The sequence below is a fragment of the Molothrus ater genome, chromosome 3 (assembly GCF_012460135.2).
Source record: "Molothrus ater isolate BHLD 08-10-18 breed brown headed cowbird chromosome 3, BPBGC_Mater_1.1, whole genome shotgun sequence".
Classification (NCBI taxonomy): Eukaryota; Metazoa; Chordata; class Aves; order Passeriformes; family Icteridae; genus Molothrus; species Molothrus ater.
Genome location: NC_050480.2, coordinates 5,651,574 through 5,673,991, shown reverse-complemented (window position 1 = coordinate 5,673,991; position 22,418 = coordinate 5,651,574). Strand labels below are relative to the sequence as shown.

The 22,418-nt window shown below is 45.7% G+C and overlaps 1 protein-coding gene across 1 annotated transcript in view; it reads right to left on the bottom strand.

The window, feature by feature from the left end:
- TTBK1 (tau tubulin kinase 1) overlaps window positions 1-17,953 on the bottom strand; it is a 103,357-nt gene extending 85,404 nt beyond the window's left edge. Inside the window, 2 exon segments of the mRNA XM_036381358.1 lie at window positions 1,870-2,028; window positions 17,799-17,953. Of these exon segments, the coding sequence (XP_036237251.1) occupies window positions 1,870-1,977 (108 nt within the window). The 5' untranslated portion in view covers window positions 1,978-2,028; window positions 17,799-17,953.
- Window positions 17,954-22,418: the final 4,465 nt, after the last annotated feature.

The following is a 22,418-nucleotide window of genomic DNA, read 5'->3' as shown; positions in this document are numbered from 1 at the left end:
GCAGAGCTTCTAGTGGGCCCCAGTCACAGATTCATGCAACAATGAAGCACCAAATCCCACACTTAGTGCCACTACCAACTTAAAAATTGGTTTGAAATGTTCCCTGTAAGCATCACCGAGCTTATTTTAGACTTTATTTGGAGGTTTTGGTGCTTGTAAGAGTTCTGCTGTTGCCAAGAACGAAGTTACTTTGTTTAGACCTTGTTACAAAAATACTCCCATCATTACAGAAGTTTTAGCACTCGTCTCTATGAAGAAGCAACTCCAGGATTGATGAATAAGGAATGGTACAAGCTAAAGTTAGCCAAGGTAAAGGAGAACAGAGAATCCCAGAATCACAAAACTGTTCAGGCTGGAAGAGACCTCTGCAGATCACCCAGCCCAACCCCTCTGCCTCGACAGCGTCACCTGGAGCTGGTGACACAAGAACCCATCCAGGTGGGTTTGGAATGTCTCCAGAGATGGAGACTCCACAGTCTCCCTGGGCAGCCTGTTCCAATCCTCTGCCACCCTCAATGTGAACAAGTTCTTCCTCATGTTAAGGAGGAATCAGTATTAGCAATCATGCACCTGAAGCAAAGGGATCAGGAGAGTGCTGAAATTCAGCTTGGCAAAGAACAAGCACCAATCTGACCAAATTCAGACTCTGGGGAAATTTCTGTTTGTGCAGGGAGAGACAGCTAAAAGCTGCAATCATTTTCTGAGACAGTGGTAAGCACAGGGCATGTTTCAAGTCCCCTATGTCAGTCAACCCATGGATCATCCCTCCAAAACAAGTACAGCTCCAGTCCAGAGCTGCAGGAGCTCAGCAAAGCTTTCCTTCAGCTGTGACAGAAAGCTTTGGGAGGGGCAAAGGGGCTGTCTCCATTTTGGTGTCTAATCACAGAAAAAACTGAGCTTCTCCATCTGCTCTCAAGAAGCCAGGAGAATGAAGAACAGTTTGAATTGCTTAAATATAAATAGGCTGCTCAGCAATTGGCCAGACAGAAAAGTGAAGGCAGAGGAGAATGCTGGAACAAAGTGGAGAGAGGCAATGGGGAGCAACAAGAACAGGGCTGGGTCTGATGAAAGCATAATATTTTGTCTGAAGTGGGCTATTGAAAAATAACCTATCCACAGCCTGGAACTGAAGTGAATTCAGAGTCCCAAGCTTTTTTAGTCCTCTGCTCTCCACACTCCACTGCAAAACTCACAGGGCCACTGTACCACAGCCAGTCAGCATAAAGAACAACTCAGTGCTATCACTGCAAATCACTTGTAGTTCAAACTAGCGAGGATTCTGCTGGGAGTTTAACAACTTAGAGAGTGCTGGTAATCCCAGTTAAAAATTGAGACAATGCTATACATGGGATTTAAATGTTTTTTCAGCATTTTAAAAGCAAAGCCTGTCCAGCTTGCACAACATGGGAGATAAGAACTAAAACTCTTAACATATGATGGTATAATTTTAAGAAGTATCTCAATAAATTTACACAGAAGTTGAACCAGCTAGTTAGTCATGGACTTTCTGGCTCTTGAAGTAGCTGATGTTCCAACCCAAAACATTTGGTTTTACATCATCTTATTGCAACGCAATTTATTTATAGTCATGTCTGTAGTATTCTTTGCCACAGTAATTTGAAATCTAATTTTCTCCTAGAACACTATTCAGTCTGCTGCAACAGTTCAATCCTACATAAAAATCCTTGGCAGATTTAGCCTTCTGAAAATACCACTCAAAAACCCTTCTCCCTGCAGTATCTTGCTGACATGTCAAACCCTACCACTCCAGTGTTGCTTGCCAGAGGCCAGGATTAAGCAGGGAAGCTGCTGTAGCACTGCAGGAGGAGGAGGAGGTTTGTTTGGGCCATTAAAACCAGAGCTACTCACCACTTTCCAGCGATCTTTGACCACGTAGTTGGTCGGGAGAATGTCGACCTGTTCCCCTCCACCACTCATGTTTGGTTCGTCCTTGATGACTGCTGCTAGGCACTGCATTTGCCAGCCAGAGAGTATTTCAGTAACTCCCAGTTTAAATGAGCCATTTATCTGAGGGAACAAAAAGGGGCAGGGGAATGAATGACAAAATTATTACAGGTCGCAGTACAAGTATACATGCTGCATTCTCACAGGTCTTGCTTGTGACTAAATCAGAGCCAGCCTCTCAGGAAAGAAGGCAAACTCACCCTGCAAAGCCCTGAGCTCACTCCATGCATAACCTGACAGACACAACCCTGCTCCAAGTCAGCAGCACAAACTAAAGGCTGACAACCACCAGCTACACCATGCAGGAGTCCTGAGCTCTTGGGCTTGACAATGCAAGGAGAATCCAACACCAAAATGTTGCAAGGGCTCTCATTGTTACCAGGTGAAGAAGTCTTGCTTTAGCAGAGCAGCTGCTACCTCAGCGGCTTTTATGGCTTGCATTGGATGACATCCAAGACAAATCAGAAAGGTTTGCCAGGTATTGCATTCAATAAGCCTAAAAAGCCTGAATAGGGTGGAAGGACTGTACAGGGCCAGGGTTACAGACACATCACTGTAATGAACAGCCAAGCAGAGCAGATGGGGAACGTTAGAAAAGGCTCCAGCCAGGCACAGGTTAGTCCTCCTCATACCCTACACACAGTGCTAAAGATGATCAAATTAAAATACAGAGAGATAACTTGTGCCTGTGGTGTTCATCTTGCTCCTTTTTCCTGCTTTTATATGGAGCTCCAGATAGCCTATGTTAATATGAATTTTAAGGGGTTTTTGTTATAAATCTTCAGGAAAAATGACTTTTAGAAACACATTAACTCGGCTTTCCTAGAAGAAAATGAATGAAACAGAAGAAATGAATGAAAAATAAAAGATCTTGCTCAGATATTTTAATGGCTTTAGAAGTAGGCTGTATCTTTTACTAAGCATGGATCTTGGCAATTTTATTGTCATTCCCCAAAAATATGAATATCTTCCTTTCTAAAAATGAGTGTTACTGTAGCACTCTGGTTGCAAACTTAGATTAACAACATAAATACCAAATTTTTTAAAAATACTAGAGCTGGTCACTCAACCATCACATTTCTTCAGGTTCAAAAAAAAGGCAAAAAAAATTACCAGTTAATTATGAGCTCAAGTAGAGAAAATAACTCATTCCCTAGCAAGAAAAGGACTGAGAGGGAAGGCTGTGAAGGGGCCAGTATGTAATGTGCACAAGGAAGCAGCAGACAGAAGTATGTCAAAAGTGCAAGACAAAGGATGATCAAATAAAACATGAACAAAAGATCTCAGAGATCTTACAAAAATCTTCACAAAAGAAGATTTCATTCCAGATATAGAAGATAACTACATGAAAAAAAAGAGCAGCAGACTAACTCAGCAAGAGGGCTGCTGAGAAATGTTCAATTCAACATCTGCTAAAGGATAATCAAAATAATAGAAGAGAAATAAGAAAAAAAAATGGGTATTAAAGAGATTCAGAAGAAAGGTGCTGCAAAATGTTCCAAATTCTCACTGAAAGAGTCCTGCATCTGTATGGGGTAGCTGTGCTTTCAATCATTGGGTACAGAAGTAAGAAACTGGAAAGAAAAAGTACCCGCTGTGTTCGGCAGCACAACATTTGTGCTTCTTCTTCTAATGAGCAAGTGGAATGCCATTCCCAAGTTCCTTTATGCTCACCAGAACACCTGAACCAGCCATCCCTAAGCTCAGTGAGCACTGAGCACACAACCTCCCTGCACATCAGCTCAGGAGGCACAGCACCCCTGCAAAAATGCCCCTTAATGTTGGCTTTTCTTCTGGTATTTAAAGAAAATTTAGTTCATTATAGACTGCCCCAAACTTTTAACATTACAAACATTAATAAGACACAGAAATAAGTATGCCCTCCCTACTCTTGAAGGTCTCCTCACATCACTTTAGTGATGCACGTGCATAGTAAGATTTCAGTCTGGTGACTGTAGTGGAAAGTCATCCCAAGGAATAATTTTGGAGGAGAGACTGAGCATGGAAGTCCACAAACACTCAAAGCCAGGCAAGGTACAATCACCTTCCCTGGTGCACTATTCCACTTTCCTTTATCAAAATTTTAATACATGTGTACAAAGATATCATGTCTGTTATTTAAAGGAATCTGGCTTTGAAATAGAATAAAGTTCTCCTGGGCAATGCCATGAATAGCAGCCACTTGGCAATATGGAATTACAGAACTAAGTTTACAGATATGCTCTGGTATCACCAGAGTAATGCAGCCAAAGCAAATGCCAATTTAATTATAGGCTGAAATGAATTCCAAGCTGGTTTAGATCACAGTAGCAGCACAAATCTAAACTTTATTCCTGAGGTAGTACAAATACTGCAGAAACATGCTCAAGCCTATGGGCCAAGCATTACCTACATCCATGGCAAGACATAACACATCAAACTAAAAACCCAGGAGGGTCACAAGGGAAAAAAGAAGCAATGAAGGTACCTTTGTGCAGAAACCACCAGCACAGAAGGGAAGAGGCAAGAGATGGCCAGTGGGAGAGTGGTAAGGCAGTTCCTCTCCTTCCCAGTACACAGCAGAGAGCATCATTTCTGCATGTTAAATGTTACCCAAGCACCACTCTCCTTACCTTTGAAATGTACTGACTACTGAATATAAAGAGACATAATTTAAAGTACAGTGACTGTGAAAACAACAACTTTCAGTTTGTCTTTTCCTGTAGGAAATGGACAAGGTGTCAAAAGATTCTTGTATCCCTGTCCCATGAAGTCATGCAAGGGAGTTGAGCAAGCTTAAGACACTCTAAAACTGCTTTCCTAGAAATAGCAAGTGAAGCACAAAGGAAAGCAGCTGAGAAATAAACAGGGACAACAGTAGGACCAAATTCCATCTCTTGGCCAACCTCAGCATGAAGAAGTGTGAAATCAGCTCTTCCACACTGATATCTCCTTCAGCCAACTACAGAAACTATACAAACATATAAACTTTATAGCTTTTTAAATTTAGTCTTGGCATTTATAATAAAAGAAATGCAAAAAACCCCCTCTAGTATACTGAAAGTGGCAAGAGCAGTCTGAGGAGTCATTTTATATGCCTTCCCAGCTTTTATTCTCTATCCTAGACACCCATTCCTAGCCAACTCAGATCAGGATACTGGCCTAGATGGACCTGTGGTAGGACTCGGTATGGCCTGACTTGTGTTTTGGTGAGGAGTGTATTTTCAGCAGAAGGAGTGTATATATAATATATATGTCTTCTCTAGCTCTTCAAGGTGGCCAGAGAACAGAAAATAAAGAATCAATGGGAAGAAATCTCATATACACAGCCCAACCACCTTTACAAGGTTGTCTTCCATACAAGCAAAATTTTAAACAGCTTTATTGGAATAAAAAATATTTCCTAATTTTACAGGATTATAGCATTCTTAAAATTAAACATATAAATACCAAGCACACCCTGTAGGAATTCCTAATGAATATATGAGATCTTTGCTATGTTGGCTTGCTTCACTCCCAGTATATCACAGTTGGAGAGCTCAAAATACAACCCACTCACATCAAGCTCAAAACTCATCAGATATGAGGTGGTTATTAAAGAGCAGAACAAAGCTATGGAATTCTGTCTCTCACCACCTTACTAAGGGTCTTAATCTCACTGTGGAGGAATTGCAATATCCCACTTCAGGACACATCCTTACCTCTGGAAGTCTACAAATTAGAACAATTTAGACTGCTGTAACCCATGACCCTCTTTACTTGATCAAATTCCCCATCATGAAGCAGCTCAAGAGCATGATCCACCCAAAGAGTGGATCCCAGAGGTGTTATGGAATGTTGATGTAAACTACAGCTTTTTTTGTGTGAGACAAAGTTGGATAACTGCAAAACCAAAAGAAGTAGCCCAATAAACTGCAGTCTAGAAATCAGGTCAATCTCCCTGTCCAATACCTGCATGAGAGGAACAACCAAAAAACAGTTTTAAGTAGAATTTAAACATAATTTATCTGTTCCCAATATGAACATGAAAGAAACAGATGGGCTGGGGAATAAGATGAGAATATAACAAGTAGGACTGAAGCCAGTGGAGTTTCCAAGTGCCACTTCTCAGCAGCACTAGGGCTCAGTTAATGGCAGCAGTAGCTGCATGAGCTCAGTGTCCCTCACTGTTTTCCAACATCATCTCCTTCCAACACACAATACCAACCATAAAAATGAAATCACTCACATTGAAACAAACAAAAAACCCTTCCATCTTTGTACCATGCACTAGCATTCCGTTATCAAGATAGGAATGTGTGTAACAGTACAGGAAAATAAGTTGATTTTAAAAAAATACAGTGCACTGGACTAACAGCCCCTCAGCCCTGGAATACACCATACTCCCTGCTGAACTTGAAACAGCAATGAAAAACAAGCCATACACTGTTAGAGTAGGTCTGACAGCAGGAGCTCATGAGGTTCTGAATTATTCCTTGAAGACATCTCCCTTCACTGCCTGCCCCTGCTGCAGCAAACCCTGCTTAGAGAGCAGGCTCAACTCCTACCAGCTGCAGCCCAAAGCCTCCTCTGGGTCATATTCTTCTCATAGGCAGGGAATGGCACTAACCTGAGAAATTCTGGACTTGCTGTTCAAAGCATTTCACTTCTGTAACCATCAAAACATCTAAAGGTGAGGTTGCAAGATGCTGGGACTATTTTTCATCTTTGAATGGTTTATGGCCATTAAGGAGTAACTGGGAAAAACAAACAAACAAAAAAAAAGCTGCAATCAAGACAGACTGCAATCAATCAAGGTCCAGATTCTCTGCTAACACGAGGCTGCACTGAGCAGAACATACATATTAAACACAGTAACAGATGCACCTTGACAGCATTATTATGGCTACCCAGTTGCACAGCCAACTGAATTATCACTGCCTGCACAGTGAAAGTAACAGCACAGGACCAGAGGAAATCAAGCAAAACCCCCAAACAAACACCACCACACTGCCAGAGACTGCATTCACACACATTACAGAGCAGTCAGACACACCAGTAATTTCTGTGCCAAACCCACCTATCTGCAGGGAGAATCAGCACAGGTAATTATGACAACAGATCATTAGGAACATACAGCAGATAAGCACGCCTACACTGCCAGGGGTTTATGTGATCCTAATCCTCCCCAAATACATCTCAGCAGTAAAAGCAAAACAATGGGGAGCAGGACAATTTGAAAGGAAAGTCTGTTATTATCTTCCACCAATCTCCTTGATAGAGTTTCTCCAAATTTGAAACAAGCAAAATATTAAATCCAACTCCAGGAAATCCCTCTGATATCATAACCAGCTCAACCTCCACTAATTTAACAGGCAAGCATTATGGTTTGCTTACAATGAACATTTAACTGCAGCTTAAGTATCTGTACCTGCAAAATCAATATAAATCACTACTGAAAAGCTTGAGTAGTCTGCTGGCAGCCAAAACAAATATATCTGAATAAAAGCAAGAACTAAGCATAGGTTGTACTTCTGATATGACACTCAACCTACGCCTGACACACAAGGGTATGGTGTCATCACCTGATCCTGGACCAGAGTGTGACCAGACCCTCAGATAATGCAGGATGTCCCATCAGGCATGTCCTGTCCCCTCTCTGCTTTTGTGCAGAGCCTGTTATTCATCTTCCATCAAATGTGGCCATTCCAAGTCAGTTTTCAGAGTGGCCAATAGGACCTTCCTTGAGTCTTTATTCTTGAAGAACAGGATTTTATCTTGAAATAACCACTCAGGCACACAGCAAACAGATAACATCTGTTGCTCAATGGTCTTATTATAACCTATTATATCAGGTTATTAAAGGGCCCATAGCCTAAGATCAAACATTTTAAACCTCCATTCCAGAAAAAGCTGTGTTCATCTTACCCATTCAAAAATTTTTATGATAGATGCAGTCACCATAACCATCAATTATTAAATAAACTTGCCAAAAAGTTCTTTAGAGGTTAGGAACATAACAGTGAATTCCTGATGAGAGATGCCATCATTTGATTCAAATTCTGGGAGACAGGGTATTTTCCTAAGAAAATTCATGTATTTATAGATTTGCCATGTAGACTTCATATTACCAAGCACTTTCATAATAAAAATTAGCATAAGTGGGGCAACTGCCACTTGCTGCACTGATGTCACATCAGACTAAATGACACTAAATGGAACAAATTTTTTTTTAGTCTTCAAGCCCAATGCTGATCACAACAGATATTCTATTTGTTATTACACAGAAGAGGTTTCCTGGGACTGACAAAACCATGACAAATCATGCCAACTGTTAGTCCCTTAATTCATCCTTCTACAGCCCATTTTCCCATTTTTGTAAGGAACTCTTCCCCCTAGTTGGAGCATGCTCAGGGAAACAGGTACATCCCCCCTCTGCTGCCTGCAAATCTACAGTTTCATTCTCTGATCTTCTGTCTCATCCCTTTTTGGTTTGCAGACAGCTGGCTAAGGAAATTTTCCTGTCTCAGCATTCAGGAACCACTCTGGGAGTCACACTGGCACCACTGGACTTTTGTGCCCTTACAGGCTGTGTTCCTCTCGTGCTCTTGGTGCCCCTTGCACATGCTGCTTGGTAAATGGGGATATTTGGTCTGGGGTCTTCTCCTGTTTTATTTGGGCTCCACAGTCTCTGCATGAACCAGCCAGCCAGCTCTACATGTCCCCATGCCCTTTCTTTGGCAAAGGGGTGGCACCATGGCTCCTTGCCTGGGCCTCCAGACATTTCCTGCCACCCAGGGCACAACCTGCAGCTCCCACTGCAGCTGCACACCCAGCTACCTGCACCAGGTGTGTTCCTCAACAGTTCTTCCTTTATCTCGATTAATCTCACCTGCTAACGCAATAAAAGGAAAAAGACAATTTTGAAAACAATTCTGAGGTGTTGAATAAGTGTCCTTATTTGTAGTAATGTCCTACAACATTACTAAAAATAACAAACTTAACAGAATTGAAACTAACAAGATTACCACAGGGAGAGTCCAAGGTTATAGATTCCTGTGCACAAATACTTAAGTGATTCCCAATTCAAAATCATGAGGGATTCTCAGAAGCCAGTCATTTATCAACTGGCTGATCATCACTACTTGTTTGATATGAGAATGGCATATTCAATTTTCCTTACCTAAATCTTTAAAAGCAAACTAGAAACACAATAAAACATGGACCTTCCTGCACAGGTTCTAGTTTGGATTTCCTAAAGAATGCCTTAATTAATACTTCACTTCCAGGCTGTATATGATGCACCAGCATTTCAGGGAGTGATGGATATTACTGAGCACACTTTGCTCTTTGAACTCTGTGCATATAGCAAACACACTGGATCAAGTGTTCACATGCATCCAGGAAGCTGGATTCACTGGGATTTAAGTTCCTGTTAGCTAAAAACCTTCCAAAGAGAGTTTGTGATTCTCTGGAGCCATCCATGCCTTTTGTACGTTGTTAGCTATTGCCTCTGTTCCCCCTGGGGCTTTTTCATGCAACCATCCAGCCAGAGTGATTAAATATTTCTTTGGCAGAATCAGTTTTACCTCAATTGTCCCTACTCCATCACCATTTTGGGTTGCTTCCCACTTTTCCCACTGTCTCTCTTCTTCTGTTAAGCAGTCCTTCTTATACATAGTCCTGGAGTCTATCAGATTTGGCCTTTGCCTCTGGTCACTGCCACAACAGCACCTTGTCCCAGAGGCTGCCTGGCCACAGCCTTTACAGCTGCCCTGGACTGGGTAATTCCTACAGAATTCCCACAGTGCCTCTTCTGTGGGGTGGGAATGCATCACAGTAATTTCTGCAGGTAACTGTACTGATTCTAGCAAATTGCATATTTCCCCTCCACTCCACACCTTTCCTTGCTGACATGGAAACCTCCACTCTTTCCATGAGATTCTTGCTGCATGACCCAACCCAAAAGCACACCGAGACTCCACACAGATGTCATTTTCCTTTGGAAAGAGTTGGTGCAGTTTTGGGTTTTTGTGGTTGAGATGACCCCTGAGGTATTAGAAAGTCTTGTTTTTCCCAGCCCCACGACCGAAGAAGAAGTCGAGATTTGTCAGTTCTGCTTTTTAAGGTTGTTTATTTTTTCTTATTTATTATATTCTTTTTCTGACTTGCTGAGATTTGTCTGGCAGGTCCGGTTGTGGCACAGCGTTTGCCTTTGGGCAATTTATTTATATTACAATTTATATATTATTAAATATATTGTTGTGTCACGGGAAAAAAAAACCAACCTAAAAACCAACAAAACCTCCAGTACAAAAAACACACCAGTAAAATCCCCAACAAAATTTCAAAATGTGTTCTTCTGGACCAATTCATTGACATAAACCACATTTATACTTTAATCCTTAATTTTCCAGTGCTATGCCAAGTAACTGAAATCTGAGAATTTCCTGTTACAGAACTAATATGGTCAGAATTTGTTTCTGTGAAAAAGCATCATAAACCTTAGACCATCTTTTAATGTAAAAATGATTTTCTATTCATAGCTGTAGTAAAGTACTGGAAAAGTAAATTTTGTACATGACTTGGTCAATGCTCATAGCAATTCTTCAAACCTATCTCAACCTGAAATGAGTAATTGTGCATTCTGTGTTCAGCTTGCCAGAGTAAGCTGGCTCCTGGTGAATGCTCCTAATAATAAATACTCCACAGACAGAACAATTACTGGTTCAAGTCCAGCCTGGGATGTTTGGAAGGGGAAAAAATGTATATAATCTCATCCCAATCAGAAACACGGGCAGCAAGGTTAAAGAAAATGTGTTTTGCAAAAGAAGCAACAAGCACACCAGAAATACCAGCCTCTGAGCTGCCACCAGACTTGAAAAGAGGCTGCAGGACCTATGCAACCAGATAGCTCTGAGCCCTGGAGACCAAATGGCTCCTGTAATTTCCTCCAGATTACTGTCACAAGAGTGACAAACTACTTGACTACCTGCCCTTTGCATTGCCACCTTTTACATTTTCTTTTTTGTCCTGTTCAATGGACAAAGCCCCATAAACCTTGTCTCTGCTTGAGAAGCAACCACTCCTTATTGCTTCATAGAAATGGGGAAGAGCAGAAAGAAAAAAGTGCATCTTCAACAAAATGCTTCTTAATACATGCTTAGACATCTATGAATAAGCCACAGAGGTCATGAACACAGAGCAGAGCACTGCTACAGAGAGAAGCACAAAAAAAAAGGGAGGCAATTCTGTCCTTGCCTACTGTGAGAGACAGTAGAGACTGGTAGAGTACAGTAATCTGTGCCTCATGGCTACTAAAAATCCTGAATCAGAAAAAAGGCTGGAAGGTGCCTTCCACCTGAAAACTAAACTCTCTAAAATGCATGGAACTTAGCCCAAAGAAATCCACCCCCTCTTAAAAAAAAGGGAATGTAGTGGAGAAGTACTTCTCTATTATGAAAATTTAAGAAACCGAAGGGCTCTGATATTCTAGCTCATCTTCTGCTAGAAGCTGAAACCTGACAACTGCAAATTAGTTTTTCATGGGTGTTTTCCTGAAGGACAGGATTTGGAACAAGAAAGAGGGTGGATTCTCTTTTCAGACCAAGGTTGGGCACCTCTGAGAAAGCATGCTTTAGCTACTACCAATTTTACTAAAAGCAGAAACACAAAAAAAAAACCAAAAACCCCAAACACATTTTGGGTGCTTACACACTAATGAATGAAAGGTGAGAATTAATGGGAGCACTGTTACACCATATTACCTACACTACCCCATAAATCCTACAGACCCCAATCCTGGATCCACAGCTTCAGGTTCCTAATAAGCCAATCTAAAAATCTGCCTGAAATGAAGAGAAACAGTTCCCCTCTCTCCTCCCAGCTCTGAACTCATGTGTGTAGGATTCCACCACGGGCCAGTGGCCACCATGGGTCCAGTGACCTGTACTAGCAGAAAAATTATTCCTCTTCCTAATAAATAAGAGCATTTCCTTGGCTTAGAGCTTCCTGAATTGGTTCACTGTAGGGTCAGTCAAATGCAAGAGGAGCAGACCTCAGATCCATTTCAGCTTCAGTCAAGCTGTGCTCTGTGTTTGTCTCCACAGCAGGAAGCTCTTGGCCTTCTGTGAAATTACAAGATTCAGTCCCTTCTGCTTAAAAACAGCAACTCTGGAGTTACTGGAGTAACTCTGCCTGAGGCTAACCTTTTTTTTTCCCCCAAGAATAACAAAATTTAAAGAAATCAGTTTCAATAAATTACTTGCACAACTCCTAAACTAGTAAATTTTAGAAGTCTAATGCAGCTAGATTCTGTTTGAATAATTCAAGACATAACTAGACCACAAAGTCTTAAGTTTCCTAATACAATGTCACCACAAAGGTGACTTCTATTCTCTGGCTGAGGTGCTACAGGAAGCAAACAAGCAACTTTCATGAAATGAGGGAAACAAGCCAGACAATTTATTAGAGTGTCCAATCAAGAGAAGCACTGTGCTGATGCCTCTATGAAGGTGAAAGTATTGGACATCTACACCATACCCTTGTTTCAGTGAGCAGAACAAGTACCAACAGTAACAAGAATTTAAGATGCATGTCAAGTGGCACAGCAGGTGCTGGGAGGCAGATTCTCATGAAGAGCTACAAGTTCAGGGAAAAATGGGCTGAATTTTAGAAGAAACATCTCACACACACACACAGAGAAAGAGTAGTTTCAGGATTATAAGGTATTTAAATGGAACCCAAACAAACAAAGAGATGCAACAGGTTTCAGAGGTATGGTAGGGAACAAGGATGAATGGGTTCATTCTTGCTACCCAGGCACATTCTCCAGTGCTCCGTGGAAAAGGTACACAGAAAAAGGCCAGGTCACTCCAGGGGAGAAAGAGTACTACACACTACAAAATAAACAGCCAGTCTCACAGGAGATAAGGAAATAATTTTGCATCAAGGCTAAAGGGAAAAAATGTAATAGTAAAGCTACCTCATCAGACCAGAATAAAGCAGCAACAGTGATTTGCCATGTGAGAACAGATGGCCTGTGCCTTTAGGAAACAGGAGGCAATGGGGAACTTCAGTTTCCTCATGCAGATCAGACTATATTACAAAGATGAAATTTTAAATATAACTTACAAATAATTCCACTTTGTTGAACAGAAATGTATCACCTTAAAAAAAAAAAGGAAAAAAAAAAGAAAAAGAAAGAAAATCTTTGGCCAGTGCAACTTCTACTTTGTTTTAATTCTGACTTACTGGGCCAACAGAAGGTTTTTAGAATAGAAGATGTGTGCAGAAGAAGAAAACAGTACAAATTATTCCAAGTGATGATGTTTTTTCCTGATGATGTAGAAGAGGTTAAGTAAATTCTTCTGGATAAAATCTACATATTTTCTACCCAAATGTGATGAGAGGCCACCCAGCCAGTCTGCTAAATGATGGACAGATAAGAAATAGAAAGACTTAAGGAAAGATCAGAAAGAAGATATCTAGGATTTTTGGCTGCTGTTTGTTTTGAAGAGCTCTGCAGAGGATCTGGAAGATCAGTCTTCCACAACAGACATGTTTAGAAAACTGAAGATTAAAAATTAAACTAAGTGGCAGGCAGGAAGGAAGAAGCCCTGATTTAAAGATCTATTAGGATAGGCAAGGTGCTTTTAGGAAGACTCAACATGCACATGTGTGGTATCAGGCCAAAGGCCTTGGAAATTAGGATGTTCCAGGATAAAACTGAAGCTTCTCTAAAACTAATAACTGGCTAAAAGAGAGGAAAACACATGGGAATGCAGAGGTAGGTTTCACAACAGAGTGCTCTTAGCACACCTTGTGTGCATGGAAAATTACTCAGGCCAACAAATAAAAAGGCTGAAAAGCTGTATCCTGCACCCCCAAGGTGATAAGGGCTGTGACCAGGACAAGCACAGTTGCCCATCTTCTGAGCCTTTCCTCGAGCATCATCTCTTGGTCACTGGCAGAGAAAGGCCTGGAGCAATCCAGGGGTTTGGCCTGAGCAGCTGAGTGATCCTGTAATCAAAACCTTTTCACCAGACACCAATGCCTCCCTTTGTCTTTTCCTGTCTGACTGGGAGGCCACCCAAGCTTTGTACCCAGCAGCTCCTGGGCTGACAGAGGGCCTGACAGCAATCTCCTGCTGCACAGACAGAGAGGAATCCACTTCCATCTGCCACAGCTGACACCAGATCTCTTTCTGAAGGCTGGGATGCCTCATTTCTCCTAAGAGGAAACCTGTGCCCACAGGCATTCTCTGCTCTCCATTGCACCTATCTGGCTGGAGCCAGCCCAGGATCCAGTTTGCTCCTTTCATATTGCTCACCAAATTAAAGATGACACAGCCTGACACCAAAAGGAAGGGGCTTCCAAACACATCTTGTTTGATTAGCTCTACAGTCCATCACACTGTCAACATCTTCCTTTTCAACTACAAAAAAAAGATCCTTTCCCACGTGTGCAGCTCTTGAGCAGAGGAAAAGGCCCAACAGAAAACAGTGTGGGACTGGGTAAGACCAAAAGGGACCAAGGGATTGTGAATCCCATGAAAAAAACCTACTGTGGCAGTTTTATATTTTCCCCATTGAGTCTTAATATATTGATGTATCCACCAGTGGCCAAAAAAGCAGAAAAGTTCATGTGAAAAACCACTCGATACATTAATGTCGAAGACACATTGCCATTGCTGGATTATTTTCCATATTTTTGGGGATAACTGCTGTGGCCCTCAACACTGTGATCCACAGGCACTGGGCACTGCTGTGGAGAAGACCATGGATTGGTCTGACCAACAAGGATCGCCACTGTCCATTTCAGAGCTGGGCAAACTCTCACATGCAAGGGAGTGTCAATTTTCAGATGCACCACGTAAAAGCCACACCATCTCCCTCACCTCTCATTCCTGAAGTTTCAACAAACACCCAGCAGATTCTCCCACTCTTCCTCTGGACTAGGGAGGGAGATCTCATAGCTGGCCTTCCTTATTCCTCCCTCTCAAAGTAATCTTAACATTTATTCCAAAGGGACTGTGTCCCACAATGACATTTAAGGGGATTCCATGATGTTTCAAAGGAATACCCATTTTTTTGTTATCTTTGATGGAAGAAGGGGAGGGAAGCACTGGTTGTGTCCACTTTGCTTCTTGCTCAGTAAACTAGCAGAGCTGAAACAGTTTTTTAGCAACTGCTTCCACAATGGCTCTAGCAAATATTCAGACTGTGCCCTGCAATACTCAAAGTGGAAGATACCAACAAAGCCCACACATCCTAAAAAAATAAGGAAGTTTACGAAGTCCTTGAAGTCTTTATAAACACCTATTCCTCCATAAGGACCTATTTTCTGTCCTCTGTTCTGTTCTCAAAGTGAATCAATGTTACTGGAAGGTCACTATGAGGTTTGGCAAACAAATCTAACCTAGGAGCTTCCCAGGATGAGGAACTGCTCCTGAAGTGTTTCCTGTAGGCCCTGCACATTGATACACACAGAGATAAGACTAAGGCAAAAAACTAAAAGGACACAATTGAAGAGATGAGCCCACAGCAAGACCCAGGTGAGAGGAGTGTGCTACCTGACAAACCATAAAGTCATGAGTCAATCTTTCCATAAGAGAGGGCAAGAAAGAGCATGAAGGGATTCCCACACTGAAGACAGAGAAGAAAGATGGATTTGGCTCTTCCTGGATCTGGCTGATCATTCCTGCTTTGGAAAACAAGTGGCAACTGCTTGCAGTGGAGGAGAGCTGCAGGCTGCCTGCTGCCTTCACCAACAAACACTGAGGACAGAGAGGGAAGGAAATCCACCCATGGGCCATGAGCACCACTTGGTTAACACCAACACTGGGAGCTGAAGGAATAGATTTCCTAGCACTAGAGACACTCCCTTCTGGAGGACCAAGAGCATTGATAGGGATCTGACTTCTCCCTTGAGGACTATTCCAAAAAAAAAAAAGAAAAGAAAGGTTAGGCAGGTGTCCCCAAGATGTGATAAAAGTGTCCTATAAGAGATTCCAGTGTTTTATTCCACCAGAGAAGAGGAACCCAGCCTGCTCCTGAAGGAATGAGATTATCACAAAGCTCGAAAAAGCACACAGCAGTAACACATACACCATTCATGGGCACCACATCTCAAAAGTTTCTGAATCCACCTATATCACCAGGAGGATGCTCCTTGTGAGCTGGATGATCACTGGCACACAAAGGAAGAAAGCCAGAACATTAACACATCATTCCTATTCTGCCCCTCTTTATCCTCTCAAAAGAAGGCAGCACACTGAAACGTGGTGACACACTGACACTCGTGAGACAGAACTGATGCTCTTTACTCAGAGCACCTGTACAGGCACAGCACCTACGAGCTGAAGCAGCATTAGCACACCCTGTGGCACAACACAACATGAAGCTAAATTCCACTCGTAGGAAGTCCCCAGGCTTAATCTCTGTTGTGACTCACTGAGAAGTTTATTGCTAAAAGGCAACATTTTCAGTGAGACTACAAGAAATCCATGTGAAATGGTAGAATTAGGAAACCTTTCCTTCTATCAATCAAGATTAAGAAAATTCAAAACAGGTTTGGTTTGAACTGCTCAGAAACATGATACCAACAGGTATTGAAGTCCCCACCCCTCAAAACACACAGTGGGTCTTGAACTTGAGCTGTCGAGAGTGACAGTGTGACTTCAGTGCCTCGTGCAGCATTCTGGTTCCCTGTTAAATCCTAGATGCACGTCAAGGTCACGGTGTTCATCGGGAGAGTCCTCAGTGGGTCAGACCCAGGTTACCGGATACCTCCTCTCGCGGAATGCAGGGAAAGCAGCACAATGACTACGGACACATCCAGCAATGTCAGCTTGGACGCCACCAGCAATACCGACACCATAGCAGGACACTCTGAGCCCCAAAGCTTCAGGAGACACGGCCGCGCACACAGGAGCACCATTTCCACCCCGCCAAAAAGGAGAAACTCTCAGCCTCCTGCCTGCAACCCGAACACCACGGAGTTATCCCAAGGTAACGCGGCAGAAGGAAGCGCTCGCTCCCTCCCCAGAGCCCTCCAGGGAGCGGGCTGCCTTTTCCCGTGCGGCCGGACAGGCACCCGCTGGCCCCGGGAAGGATGCCGTGCCCAGCCCCGGGCGCCACCGGACCTCCCGAGGTGGCCGACACCCTCCGTGCGTTTCCCCGGAGCCCGGCCCGCCACAAGGCCGTGGCTGCCTTCGCACCTCGGCCCCCGCCCGACACCGGGACCGCCGGTCCCCGGTACCGCCCGGCGGGGCCGCTCCCTCCGGCGGAGCATCTCAGGGCTCGGGGCGCCCCCGCCCCTGCCGTGCACAGCACAGCGACGCCGCTGCCCGCCCCTCCCGCGGCGGCAGCCCCGGGCATCGCCGCGACCCCCGGCCCGGGCAGGAGCGGTGCCGAGGGGCGGCCGCCGCCCGGGCCCCCGCCCTGCCCTGCCCTGCCCTGCCCTCACCTCGGGCCGTCCCGCCTCCCCCCGCCGAGGAGGTGGCCGCGTCCGCCCCTGCACTGCAGCTGCCGGCACGCCGCCCCCCCACTCCCCGCCGCCCCTCTCGGCAGTTGGTTCGCCCCACCCGGCCCACCTTCTCATTGGCAGCACCGGGCCGTCACTCCGCCGCTGGCCCGCCCAGCCCCGCGGGCACGCTGGGAACCCGAGTCCCGCGCGCGGGACTCTCTCCCTTCGGCTGGAGGCGCCGGGTGGGGCGGCAAACTACATCTCCCGCAGTGCCCCGCGCGCAGCCTCGGCACGGCCCGGCCCGGTGCGGTCCCCGGTCCCGCATCTCGCAGGCCGCCAGCGGGACGCTCCCTCCGTCCCTCCCTTCCCCACCCGCGCCCGCCGCGGCGCGGCCCGGCCCGGCTCACCTGGCCCCGCCGCCGCCGGCGCCTCCCGCTGCGGCCGGCGCAGGCAGCGCATGCCCCACGCCCTTCAGTGCGGCTCGTCGGGCGCGGTGCCGCCGGCCCGGCGCGCTGCGGCTGCGGCTGTGGGACGGGCCGGCCCCGAGCGCATCCTCCCCCTCGGAGCCGCGGCGGGCGGCGGGATTCGCCCACAATGCACCGCGCGCCGCACCGACAGCATCAGCCTGACATCACCCGCGGGCCGTCCCCGCCCGGCCGGGCCCGCCCCGGGCCCGCCTCCGCCGTCAGGCGGCACCGGGCAGCGACTGGCGGCACACGCGGCCGGGCACCGCAGCGCGCCGCCGCTCCGCGGGCTTGGAAGCAGCGCACTGGCGTGGGACTCGGCCCGGGACTGGGAGCGGCAGCGGCACGGTGCTGCCCCGCCCTGGGACCGGGAACGGGACCGGCAGCGACAGTGCCAGCGCCATCGCGGGCCCTGCCAGGACGGGACCGGTGCCTGTCTCTGCGCTGGTGGCATCAGCGCTGGCATCGCCAGCATGGCCCTGGGCACTGCGCTGCCCTGGGACCGCGGCCAGCGCTGGCACGGTCTGCACAGGGCCGGGTGACTGCACTGCTGGGACCAAGGCCAGAGCCAGCACATCTGCCTGAGGCTGGGCTTTGCATTGCACAGGGACCGGCAGCCACACCACTGTGGGCCCTGTGCTGGCAGCGCAGTCAGCCCAGCAGTGCTGACCTGCAGCTTTTTACTCCAGTCCTCTGGGGCCAGGGCCAAGCCAGGACTGGTGCACTACACTGCACTGCAAGTCTGCCCAGGACACTACACTGGGACCAGGATCAGCACCACTGGCCTTGGCACTGCACTGCTAGGATCAGAACATTCCCCATCCACACTGGGCCAGATCTTGCCCTGCCAGGGCTGGGAACAAACCCAGCAACTCACAGCTGGGTGCAGCACCCAAAACAAGGCTCAGACAAGTGAGGCTGTCCCTGCATGCAGCTGAGCAGTGTGCCTGTCCCTGGGCAGTTTCCCTACCCTGAGGGGCACAGCTGTGCCCCTGCTCCAGAGAGGTGCCATTCTCCCTGCTCCAGCTCACGGTGGATCACACTGTACTTGAAGCAAAGATAAGCACGTGGCTCCTCCAGATGTGCTGTGCAACGCTCATGGCTGTGCCTTCTTGTTCCCTTTCCACTGCAAATCATCCATATTCATGCCTCTGTCCCAAACTGTGGATGGGCACTGTTCTGTGCCTTATTCACCTTCACAGAACACTGCTGCCACACCCTCCCTGCCACACACTGGTGCCTTCTCCCTGTCCCCATCAGAGTGTCCCCATCAGACCCAACCTGGTGCTGATCCATAGATGGAGGCTCCCATCTGTCTTGTGAATGGGATGTCACAGCATCTTCCACAGGGCTGCTGTGCTCCCCCATCCCTTGTGGGGCACACCTCCCAGCCAGGACTTTTCCTCCCACCAGAGCAGTCCCTTGGGACCAGGGTGGTAATAGAGGGGATTTGTGGCGACAAGATAGACATGCTTGTGCCAAGGCAGACCCAGCACAACCCTGGCCACCCCCAGCCACTCAGATCAGGGAGAACAGGGCTACCAGCCCCCCACAATGTTCCTCCACTGGCTGGAGCCCCCTGCATTGAGTATTTGCTCTGTGGAAGCATTCCACAGAGACTCCAGGGAATCTTAGCCCTCTAGCAGCTCATCCTGCAGTCCCAGGGGTTAAGGCACCCACAGCTGCAGCTCATGCCAAGGTTCCTGTCACTCCAGGTTTGTGATTGAGTGATGATTAGCAGTTGCCATGTGGGCTCTCTGTGCTGCAGGTCAAGACCCCACCACTTGTATTCCCAAGCACTGGGAATTCATGGTGCTGGGTTGGAGAGGCAAAGGAAGTGGGCAAACCAAAATGAGGTGAGGGAGCTGGTTTTCCCCATGAGGTCATCTTTACTTCTCAGCATCACTCAGATCACTCTTTCACAGTGCTGCTGGAGCACCAAGCACACAGCCAGCAGTAAATTGGGTTGAGCAACAGTACCAAGCTGGAGGGGATGGAAGGGTTTGATGCTGGAGCCTTTATTCCACCCTCAGGCTGGGCAGCCCCAAGTGCTGCCTAAGGGGAGATGTGGAGATTCATCAGCAAGGACTTTCTGGAACAAAGCACATAGCAAACCCAGTGTGGGCTGCTGATGCCGGAGAGGAGCCAAATGGGGAAGGAAGTTCTGTGTTGATGGGTGTCAGCATCAGCACTGAATCCCCTTGGTTTGAAATTCAGCCTTGAGCAGAAAACTCTGGAGAGTGGGACAGCTGATGGCCTGGCCTGTACAGAATCAGCCTAGTTATCTGGATATTTTTAGGTATTGTTTTTCTCCCCTATCACTCATTGGGCATTTATTACACATTCTTAAATGGAAGTGCAGCTAATCTACATTTTTCACACAGTTTTGACCTTTGTTTCAGGTGTGACCAGTTCTGACAAAGATTCACATTCCAGATTAGCTCAGGAACTCAGCTCCTTCAAACCTGCTGCATTTCCCATTGCTTTGGACACAAGGTCTGTGTTCATCTGTTAAAGTGGAACTGGAGCCACTGCATTTTAGCTTTATTTCATCCTTGGTCTAAACCTCCCTTCTGCAGATGGAGCTGAATGGGCTTAGAAACCTGCTAGAATAGCCACCTGGGAACATGTCCAATTTAATCTGCAGGCAGAAATGTAGCTGGGAATGATCAAAAGATTTTATTAAAATCTGGGTTAATTGTGGCTTGGGAGAATTTCTAACACAGACCAGCGTGTACTTTTGCTCTGTGGTGGTGTTTTTGCCTGGCCCTGACTTTCTTTGTGGAGCCAGATATCAACTGTGTGCACACCATGTGAGAAGACCATTGGAAAGGACAGTTAGGAGCAGATCAGTGATAACCAAGTGACAGTCCTGGATTCCACAACTTTACTATTCTTCTTTTTAGGTCATTAAAAATAGGAAAAACAGAGGGATGAGCAGTTGAGAAACATAACACCTCATTGAGTAAGTTTTTTATATACTGACAGTATTGTATTTGTGGGGTGCCCCATGGCAGGAAGGAAGGATGTATCTGACTCCATGTTCTTAGAAAGCTAATTTATTATTTTTTGATACTATATTATATAAAAGAATACTAAACTAAACTATACTAAAGAATACAGAAAAGATTCTTACGGAAGGCTAAAAAGATAATGAAGACTCGTGACTTCTTCCAGAGTCTCAACACAGCTTGCCTTGGTTGGCCACTAAGTCAAAACAATTCACATGAAACCAATGAAACAATTTACCAACCACCTGTTGGTAAATAATGTCCAAACACATTCCAAAGCAGCAAAACACAGGAGAAGCAAATCAGATAATTATTGTTTTCCTTTTTCTCTGAGGCTTCTCAGCTTCCCAGGAGAAGAATCCTGGTCAAAGGGATTTTTCCATAAAATATGACAGTGGCACTGACAGGAATCAAAGATAAGGCAAATAAGTAACTGCTGGTAGCAGTTAAGAATAGGAGTAGAAAGATGTGGAAAGTTGGGGGGTTTTGGGTTTGGGTTTTTAAGGTTTTTTTTCCTACGGTTCTGTCAGCAGAAATCTCAGCCCCTATTCAACTGGCACTGTTCATCAGTGCCTGCCATGACTCCAGCACAGAATACCCTCAATCCAGGCCAAGATCTGCAGCTGTTCAGCAGCTGTGCCAATTACCTGCTAAAATCTCCTGCAGGGCACTGAGATTGCCTGGCTGGTCTGGGAGACTGTGCCAGGAGGCTTGGCTGTAGCAGGGAATGATTTCTTCTGCCCTGGCAGCCACAAGCCTTTGGAAGCTGCCACACAGAGGTGGCATTTCCAGATGAGGGTCACCAGGCTTCTCCAGAGCTGGGAATGCCAGCATTCCTGTTGGGACTCCATAATACCAGAGGGCCCTAAGAATGGAGAGAGAGACACAGTGAATGGAGGAAGCAATTCTGTGACAAGTCTTTTATCCAGCACCAGCCTTTCCTGGCACACTCAAAATACTTAAAAATGAGAATTGCTGTGACACCCCTAGGTTCTCAAAAAGTCAACAGCCTGATATGCCAGCCTTCACTCCCTTGTTCAGAAAGTCATGGGTAGAGCAAGTAGGCATTGCTAAATCTCAGGGACTCTTTTCCTCTCTCCTCATCTCTTTTTGAGGCAAGAAAGGAGATTTGGGCTTGTGCTTGGGTTCAGCAACCCATCTCCCTGGGGTGATCAGACTGGGTTGTGTTGCTGCTGGCCATGGTTTTCCCTGAGGAAAAAGGCAGCCAAAATTTGAGAGCAGGGGATGTTCTGGTGAATCATGAGCATAACAAAACTTGCTGGTAGAAGAGGAAAATCAGCCTTGGTGGAAGAAAACCAGAGAAGGGTAACCAGATTTCAAAGGCTGCAAATGAAGCAGGTAAACTTTAACAACAAATATTCAAATTCACGCCTTCTTTTTTTTCTTTTTTTTCTTTTTTTTTTCTTTTTTTTTCCTTTTTTCTTTTTCTTTTTCTTTTTTTTTTTTTTTTTGACGACTCCTTTGTTTGTTTTGTGAAATAGCATTCCTCTGAAATCCTGAAAGGGGTAGGATTTGCATATGAGTCATCTTT